The sequence below is a fragment of the Montipora foliosa genome, chromosome 6 (genome assembly GCF_036669935.1).
Source record: "Montipora foliosa isolate CH-2021 chromosome 6, ASM3666993v2, whole genome shotgun sequence".
In the NCBI taxonomy this organism is placed as follows: Eukaryota; Metazoa; Cnidaria; class Anthozoa; order Scleractinia; family Acroporidae; genus Montipora; species Montipora foliosa.
The window spans coordinates 46,309,959-46,319,958 of record NC_090874.1 but is presented as its reverse complement, the minus strand read 5'-3'; the positions used below and the strand labels follow the sequence as shown (position 1 = coordinate 46,319,958).

At 39.5% G+C, this 10,000-nt stretch overlaps 1 protein-coding gene and 1 long non-coding RNA gene across 3 annotated transcripts in view; one reads left to right on the top strand and one right to left on the bottom strand.

The window, feature by feature from the left end:
- LOC138008433 (uncharacterized) overlaps positions 1–10,000 on the bottom strand; it is a 586,097-nt gene that overhangs the window by 398,564 nt on the left and 177,533 nt on the right. The window lies entirely within an intron of this gene.
- On the top strand, positions 1,996–4,033 carry LOC138008734 (adenosine receptor A2a-like). The gene has a single exon (XM_068856039.1). It carries the CDS (start codon positions 1,996–1,998, stop codon positions 2,959–2,961), a length of 966 nt encoding a protein of 321 aa, XP_068712140.1. The 3' UTR covers positions 2,962–4,033.

The window sequence follows — 10,000 nt, the reverse complement described above, 5'->3', positions numbered from 1 at the left end:
TGTTTCGAGATAGATTTCCGGGAAAAATTAGCAGGGGAAAAATCTAGGAGGGTCTTGAAGGATGGTGCTATTCCATCCTCGTTTAGCTACGGCCTCGAAGCGAAGAAGCCACGGTTATCAAGCGAACATTGCATTCAGCGACGAAGGCATTGAGAAGTTAGTGCTTGTCAGTTTGCTTCGTTTTTACTATGAATCAAATAAATTTGCCCACTTACATGTCGATGTTTGCACACGCTTTGAACTGTAGGGATCGCGCGACCCGATGTAAAAACAATGGTTTCATGGTGACAAATTTCAGTGTGCATCCGCCCAGTTTTAAAATATATTAATTATTATGCTGGGTTTACTTGGAAAATAATGGCGAGTTAACCGACCTTACAAATGACCTATAATCGGTAATTTCCAGTATTTGTTTTTCAAGTTTGTCACTCTAAAAACAGGAAGAAATAACAAAATGAAGTTAGGCAAATTCAAGGCATTCAAGTTGCAGTAAAGTGAAAAGAATTACTTTGTATATTCGCATTTTGCTTGAGTGCGTTGTTGACATCAGAATGCAAATGATCCCGTTCAAATTTTCCCACCGTCTTTGAGATCTTGAGTCTCGGCGTTCTTTCACTCTCTTTCCCGATCTCTTTCCACGATATCTGAAAGTATCGTTATCCTTTAGGACAGCTATAAGCGTCGTATCAATGATCGCGTGTCTTCGAAACCTTTTAAGCTGGTCCCGAGAGTATTGTAGTGGAACTTGGATCTGGCGAACATGTAATTTTCTTGATAAATCGCTCGATAAATCGCTGCAGCTTAGTCTCGAACAGGTCGAAGCATAAGGGCCAGGCTTTTTCGGAACATCAATAAATATTGTAATGTCCACTGGTGGGTCGTGGCCAGGGATTAGTAGCGACGTTAACCCATACTTACTAGATTTGGTTGCCGGGAATCTTGATCTTGCGAAACCGACTGAAAGCAAACGACGTGTAAGTGGTATTGGCACACCAAAACTCGCAGCCATTACTGACAAGCGAGTCCCATCATCATTTCCAACACAAGGACGTGAAGTTAAGGTAAATAAGAAAATCAATTGGCTGAAGAATACGCGAGCCAAAAGATTCGTGGCCGCCATGATCGGCGCCTGCTTGCTGAGAGCTTTGATTCTCTTTTAACGAAGCCGTTATCTCTGCCATCTTCAATTGTTCCTTTTGTCAATTGAGATTGAGCAAAACACAGAAATAACATTAGCTGTTCCTTTTTCTCGGGTTTTAATACACGGTTTTTCAATTTGAGTTTCTCTTTAATTGTTCACAATTTTATAAGCAATTCAAAGTAGTTAGAAAGAACGAGCCTTAAAAACGAATATAACAGTATGACCCAAAGCCCTTATACTCTTTGTGAAGGTAAAGGTTTATTTGTTTTGTGGACTGCTGTCTGTTTTTTCCTGTGATTTTTCAAACTGAAAAACTTTAATTTTAAAAATGCGAACCTTTGTTGATGTAATCAGCTGTGCACCGTATGTTTAAACAAAAATTTATTTTTGACCAATCCAGGCAGAGATTTACGATTCCTCATGTAATGGAAACAAATAGTTCCCAGTTCAATTTGCTGTTTTCAATTGTTTTTGATTTTCTAGGCAAAAGTTCATCTTGTTTGTATTTACAATACAGAAAAGCATTCATTCGAAAATAAAAGAAAAATTGCAGAAACGAAGGAAAGTTATCAGTTCCTTCCGATATACTGCATACAGGCATCCGGTTTAATTAAATCCTCGTTAAAATGAGGTCCTTCATCGAAGGCAAAGGTTGACAACATCATGAACGCTTCAGCGCATTGAAGTGATATTTACAAGGGCTTGAAAGGAAAAAAGTTGATCCCCCACTTGTCTGAAGCAAATTTAGGTTTGACGAACACTTAACACAGCTGTCAGGTGTCTTCTTCCTTGAGCAACGAATAGTGCATAAAACAACCCGGTACTTCACAGCAAAGGCCTTCGTATGGAGAAGTATGGCGAACAGTACCAGCAACCATACTCTAAGTTCCAGTCATGGTATTTTAACGGAACCATTGGATACTTGGTATTGGATCATCCGTGGTATCATTGCTGTGCTTACAATCACTGGAAACGGTCTCATCATTTATTTTATAACTTGCAGACGACATCTGCGAGTAACCAGTAACTGGTTCGTTCTATCCTTGGCGATTGCAGACTTTTCAATCGGTTTGTTTGTCACACCAAGTGAATTTGCCTGTAAGTTTTATTTTCGATGTGACTGGTACTTGCAGATTGTATTTTATAACTTTCTGCTGTTTTCTTCAACAACGAACCTTTGGGCCATGGCAATCGACAGATACATTGGTATTGTGCACTCTCTGAGGTATGCGTCGTTGGTGACAAGCGAGCGAGTAATTGCAATGGTGGCCATAGCCTGGAGTTCCACATTCGCTGCAACATTTGTTCGCCTCCTTTGGTTTCAAAACGATCACTTTCAACAGAAGATCGAAAAATATTATCGAGTGGCCGTGGATGTTTTATTCGGCATTGTTTCTTGCCTTTTACTAATTTTCATTTATCTTCGTATTGTTTTTATTTCACGAAAAGTATCCAAGCAAATAATCACCCAAGCAGTTCACATAAATCACAACTACAAACCAAAGGAGCTGAAATTTCGAAGCCGGCATAGGAGACAAAATTTGTCTACAAGCCTTCTTGGCTCCGTTATCTTGTTATTTCTTCTTTGTAACAGCCTTACTGTCTCTTTATCCTTCTGCTTTACCTACAGGCTTTGCTCTATTGAACCGGTTCTCATGAAAGTAGCGTACTTGCTCGTTCATTTAAACTCCAGCGTTAATTTTGTCGTGTACGCATTGATCAAAAAAGATATTCGTCTTGAAATCAAACGTATGTTCCGTTGTCGCAATTCAGTCGAACCGCCTCAGACTTCTTTCAGTATTGTGGAGAATATTCCATGATGGAGTAGTCGCTAATCTAAGGGGTAAGGTGGTTTGCAACCGTGACTCTACGCATTAAGCCAACCGAGCTGGATAAAATTCCTGCTGAAATTTTTGAGCGAGCATAGTGTGTACCATCGTTGATGTGCGTTCCGCTTTACCTTTATCCATTTATTCAAATGGAACAATATTTTTCTTGTATGACCTAAAAATCGCGTTCATCGCTCCAAAGGACACGTATGGCGATTACAACTCAACACTGCCAGGATATCTTAAAAGACTTAAAGAATACTTAACTGGAAGTAAACGAACGCAACCGCAAATTAAAAGCAAAACGTGTAGCATAGCACAGAAACAATAAGATAGTGATCCGAAAACTTTCCGACAGGCTATCGTCACGCGTGCCCACCCACACACTCACTCATCCAAGAAATCGAAAATTTCGCCGGTATGCGCGATGCCGTACCACAAGAAAGTCATGCTTAAGAAAGCGGCTGGCAAGGTCAGTTTCGCCTGGCGGCTCGCAAAAAATAATTTTTTTAAAACCTTAAAATGATTTTAAGTGATACTTTATCCCAAATTTTTTCAAATGGTAAGTTGTCAGTGCTTTCGTCGAATTCACGCAATCATCTACAGAAATCTGACCGGAAAGGAAGAACAATCCTAGCCCCAACGACAGCGATTTTTGTCAACTCAGTTCTATAATTTTTACACAATTAATTACTGGGTTGCCATATGGCAATCCAGTCAAAAACTGACTCGGCATTTCGATTGGATAAACAAGACAGGCGGTGAAAAATAAATATCTGGAATCTTCAAAGGGACGATTAATGGACTTCAACAACGACTGCATCTTTCGATCGACCGTCGAGCAATACGCTGTATTTCCAAATATTTTACAAACTGTGGTGTTGGGCACAACACTGAAACCAAATGGCAAATTGCGTGATAACTTTGTCATATTGAATATGGGTTTAACAGGTTCATTGAAGGAATCGAACACCTTGAATGCATCTCCGATCTCTGTTGTCTGGATTTATATTTATTGGTACTCAACTCAATAAGAATTGTTTGAAAGAAAGCCTGCTGTCCATTTTTTGTTTCATTTTTCAAGGAAAGGGTTCTTCAGCAAGGGGTTTGATCTTGAACACTGGTGGGAAATTTATCTAGTTGCGTGTGGTTTAATTTTGAGACGGAGTGTCACGCCTTGTTTGCACGCACGCAAACAAAACAGAATACCAGTAATAGCTCATACTTGGTGGAAGAAGTTACTTTCTTCTTTCTACAGCAAATATGTTTTTCACGAGAACTCATTGCGATTATGTGTTTATAATATAAGGGCAAAATGTTTTTGTCACTGTCGAGGAACATCGAAAACCAGTTGGGTGAACGGATTAAAAAAGCACTTGTTCGCTCGCATTTTAAAGAAAAACAAAGAAACAATTCAACTTTATCTTTGTGTCCAAAATAGTACAGATAATTGTTATTTAATTCCAGTTGACAATAAAAGTTTGAGTTTCATTCCTGAACAAAGGAACAACCCATTAAATCACTTTTTAAAATACGCATCCACTTGAAATAACGCATTCGTAAAAATAACAAACGGTTTAGTTCCCAAGGAAAGAATTTGTGGAGTAACTCCTTCCACCACTTATGAGCTATTACTGATATTCTGTTTTGTCGTTGTCGTTGTCGTTCTCTTTCGCTCTCCTTTCGCTTCTTTTCTAGTCTTAGGTCCTCAAGGCATCATGCAACCTTATCAGAGCTAATAAAGATATGCCAAAAATTGCAATACAGAGAAAAAAGCAGCTCTAAGCAAATTAAAAATAAACACTCAGCTTTAAGTTTATATCCATCCGATGCTTGACTTAAATAACTGCTTAGCCGCCAGTGTGGACCACAGCTCTCATATGTCAACGGGATTGAAACTAGAGAGAAAAGCAGAAAGAAAACATTGTCCAAAACCGTTTTCCACCTGAACACGAAAAGCGTTGACTGTGTAAGAAGTATAGTTGACTTAGTATGGCCGTGTAGCCGCGTCGAGCCCCAGAAAGCGCGAGAAAAATGAAGCCTCGCTTATATTTAGATGAGCTAACCTGGGTTGAGCCTGCAATCCAATCGAAAACAGGTACCTGGCCAGTGATCAACTTCAAAAAACATCTGACCTCCGTGAGCTCTAAGCTTGAGCACGCGATATGGCAACATGATAGTGCTCAGCGGATACCTCGTTTTGACAGGTGTCAATTGATCAAAACATGGATATGTATGCTGTAAACTGGCATGATGCTGGTCACATTGGCATACATGGAGGGGTGGACGTACGGACGGTCGATGACGTCATGGCTATAAAACCAAAATTTCTCGCATCGATGGTTTACCATATTTTCTTAACTATGGTGCTCTGCGCGTGCGGAGCTCCGCTACAAACAAGAAGCTATTTCAACCAGGAGCTACTTAAAGGGAACCTCCACAAAAACAACAAAATTATAACCTTAAACCACGGAACATAATGTCTACAATTACAATTGTTAAAAAAGAAAAAGCTTGTTATAATCTTGGCTTTCAAATTCCCGGGCGCCGCCATCTTAAATAATTGTGACGTTCCGGGGTTGCCTTATTGTTCCAGAACAATCGTCCTTTGTGTCAGAACAATAGGGCAACCACGATACGTCACAATTATTCAAGATGGCGGCGCCCGAAAAATTTGAAAGCCAATATTATAACAAGCGTTTTTGTTTGAACAATTTTAATTGTAAACAGTATGTTCTGTGGTTTAAAGTTATTTTGTTGTTTTAGTGGAGGTTCCCTTTAAAAAAGAAATATATAGTGTTTCGTTTCCGGAATAGTAAGGGCGGGAGAAAAGATAAAATATGTTGATTCGGCTCATTCGAATTACTACTCACTAGGTCTTGGAAATCATGGAACGCGATAACTTTGGATTTTTCAACAGTCTATCGCTTCAGTCTAATCCAAAATCATTCAGGTAGCACTTTGTATTGATTTGATTTTAGATAATATTTTCTTATTTTAGTTGACTGTATACTCTGTACACTTGTTATTTGTATACCTGTTCGTTCTACAATGTATTATTTGTCAAACATAATTGAATACTTTAGCTTTCTCTACTTTTTCTCTCTTTTATACAAATTTAACCACTGCTCGCCTCGACTAGCTATTGCTAACTGCGAGCAGTGCAGATTGAAAATGTATCACATAATGAAATTCTACAATAAACGGAATAAACGGAAACGGAATTTGTGATCAATTTCCATCGCTTTTGTGTTGGTCACGTTTATAGATAGATGTTTAGATGTTTGGGTATTCACGGTTTCAGCGGTGTTCGTGTGAGAGCGAGCGGAAGCGAGACTTTCAGGTCACATTCGATTACATTCAGAGAAGAATATAAAGAGATTACGCGCGTGAAATGCGAAAAGTAAATAATGAGTTCCTATCCAGAATTTACGTTTTTCTCAGAAGAAGAGACACTACAGTTCCGAAATAGATTGTGGGTATTGAAATATTAGTCTCTGTTCTATTACACTGTGGGTTGACTTGGTTCACAAATATAACACCACCTCGTCCCCTACAAACACATCCATATCTATATTGTGCCTTTCCATAGGATACACGATGCAATTAGGCCAGACAAATCTCAAACTACTCGAAAAAAAAGCAAAGAAAACAGTCGAGAATCAAGAAATCACACAATCTTTCGATAAGAAATTCTAAAGTCTTTTTTTGCCCCGAAAGCCTCGTTTTTGCGCCTTCTGAACCTAACACTGCTAAGACGTGGCCTCAACTGTAATAAAAGTTATTACAAACTCTTCTTTGATTGGCCACTACACCTTACTGTGTAAATAGTTTATCCTGAAGTCAAAATAGATACGTTTCGTTTCTGAGGAGACGAAACAAAACTAAGTAGTGTTTCGTTCGCGGAGTGAGCACCTCTGGGGATGATAAAGAAATATGCCGCATTCGAGCTCGATCCCCTGGCCTGCTTCTTCAATTACCAGAAGTTATTTTCGGATTGGCTTAGCCAGCATTACTCCTGGGAAAATCCAGTTTTCACGCCTTCAATACCACTCAACTCAGTGCCAACTGTTTTTGTGTAACATGCACCACAGGACACCCAGTTTACGCCTACGGAGCGTCTAGTTTCATTTCTACCAGCGCCACGGGACAATATTCACCCGAACAAGGTGAAATTCAGCTCAGTAGAGAGTATCGAAGATAGAATCGGGGGAATCGTAACGTAGGTTCGACTCCTGGAAACGGGCACTTAGGTTCTTTCCGATTACTCCCGAGTCAACATCGAAAACTTTAAGGTATATCTCTGCAAACAGTTGGTTCGTTCTTGGACTAAAAGGCACTCCTCGTGATGTTTATATGTGAGCGTTAACCGTGCTTCGCCAGCTCGGCTTAGGTCGGCTGTGATTGTCAAATTGCACTGGCTTTTCGATTCTCACTATTCTTGGTTGAGAACTATTTCCAAAGTGGTCACTTGTACTACTGTTACCCAGGGCTTGAGGATCCAGAGATGCTGTCATGCGTGTTACACAATTCATCTGGAGAGACTGGCGTTGTGGTTCAGTACTCTTATGACACCTGATTAGCGCGGCAGTCCGAAACTCTTGCATTCTTAAGGTATAAACTATAGGATTTACAAAGGAATTGGCGAAGAACAAGACATCTACGGACTGGCGGATATTAAATAAGGCCTTTGAGGATAGTGTGTTGAATCCTCTTACACCGAGGACAGCGTAGAAAAACCAGGGAAGAATGGAAAGTGTGCTGAGAGCAGTGACAACGAATAACGTGGCTGTCATTTTCCTGTCGAAGGCCCCTGCCCCAGACAGATGTGGAAGGACATTTCTTTTGACATTAAAGATAATAATAATATAGGATACTATGACGGTCGAAAGGACAATTATAATGAGTGACGCCCAAAGGATTTCGGAAGCTTTTAAGTTAGTAACGCTTAGCGCAGCCTCTGCAGACGCCGGGACAAGAGCTAATAGCCAAATGCAAACAACGGTCTTTAAATAAATCCAGTTCATGATTCGAGAGTGTCTGAAAGGAAATAAAGTTGCATGAAGGCGTTCCAACGACAGCAAGGCAAGATTAAGCAGAGAGCAATTTGTAAAAATGTTCTCAAAGTACATGACTGTGAATTTTTTCCAACTGAATCCACTTTCAGGTTTAAAGGTTAGCGTATGGCAAATATGCATGGGCCCTGACACAGCTCCCACCAGCAAATCAGCCACAGCCAGGTTTATGATCAGGTACGTAGTGCACTTGCGTAGATGGTGATTTCTTGCAAAGGTGATGACAGTGAAGCCGTTTCTTAGAAATATGATGACAAATTCAGAGATGTAAACTGCAAGCCACACCCTTGTCGAAGGATCATGTGTTCCTTTTTCATTCGGCATTCTCAAGCTAAGGCATATTTAAATTGTCTGGCGTTGTCTCTTGTCTGTTTTAATAAATTGATAAATCAAAAGATTAAAATTTGCTGATAAAGAAATCTCCTGGTCCCCCTTTTTTAGCGGGGGCAGAAAATTTCAATTAGTTTTATCGGTACAAGTGACTGGCGTATTTTAAGAACAGTTACTGCGGCGGCAACGTTCCATCCAGTTTACGTCGTACAATGTGGATGAAATTAAATTAAATTGGTGCGAGTGGTTTCAGAGTAAAAATAGAGACTACAGGGTTCACATTTTTACGCTCACGTTGTCGTCAAAACCTCAAAATTGGTCATTTCTTGTTGTTACGCAGTGTACTGCAAAAATTGTGCTAAAATGCATGCTTCAAGTGCAGCACGATTATTTTTTGTGGCGATGCCGTTGACCTGGCAGGTGGAAATTTGCGTTTTTCCTACAAATCCAAGAAACTTGTTTGATTTTAGTTCATTTCCTGCGTGTTTTCTACAGATATCTATCTAGAAAAATGTCAAAAGAGAGACGCTAAGCTGGAGTGACAGATATTGCATGTATTAATAACAAGCAGTATTTTAAGGAAGCTCTGAATCTGCTCCATTTTACTTCCAGCAATAATTTATGGAGGTCAGCGAGTTCGTTAACATGACACCACCTATATCCTCACATGTGAAAGATAAAAGCAATATCCTCACTGCATACGGTAGAGGGATGATTTTTTTACAAAGAGGAAAATCCTAGTATTTCATCAGTATGTATAAAATAATGAGTTTTTTTGCATAGAGAATACTAAAACACACCACTGAGATGTTGTATACACTGTATACTTATAAAAGAAATAACGATTTTCGATTTTCTTCCATGGAGACCACTTGTGATGCAATGATTAACGCTATGAGGCTGGATGCAACAGATGTCTTGGAATATTTCGCTAAGAATATCCACGACTTCATTTCCGAAATCGGCAACAATTTGTCTAGTAAAGTTAAACAAAGCTGAGAGCGATAAAAGTTATGACCAAATAAATTAAAATCTTTTTCTTTGAGCGTGTTTTAAGGCTTTCGATGAGAGATGGCTCCTTCCACCTGCCTCGTGCTGAAAAACAACTCTCTGTCCTTTCTCCAGGTCAGAGCTCAAATGTAGAATCCAATTTTTTGACATCATAGGGAATAGCATATATCGCCCCGCTATGCTTATCTTTCTTCCTTTTTTTTTCGTCGAGGCCATCCTATTTTTTTTTCTCCGTTTAGCGTCGTCCGACCGACCCAAATTTTTGCCATTTTCAAAAAAAAAAAAAAAAAAAATTAACGACGTAGTTAAACCATTTTTTTGTCGAATAGGAGTTTCGGTAGTTGATCCTTTTTGCCACGTTGTCTTAATTTTACAATAACATCAACTAACTTTTCCGCCATGTTGATTTTGGCTTCACGTCTTGTTGTTGTCTAGGCTCCAAAGCAATGATGCTAGCAAAGCAGGCCTCCGATTCTCAGACTACTTGTGATTTTTTCTAGTTTTTTTTAATCCGACCGACCGAATCAATGTTATGAAACGCACTCGATGCTAAACGAAAAAAAAAGGGGATGGCCTGACCGGAATTTTATGGATTAAATCACAGTCTCTAAATT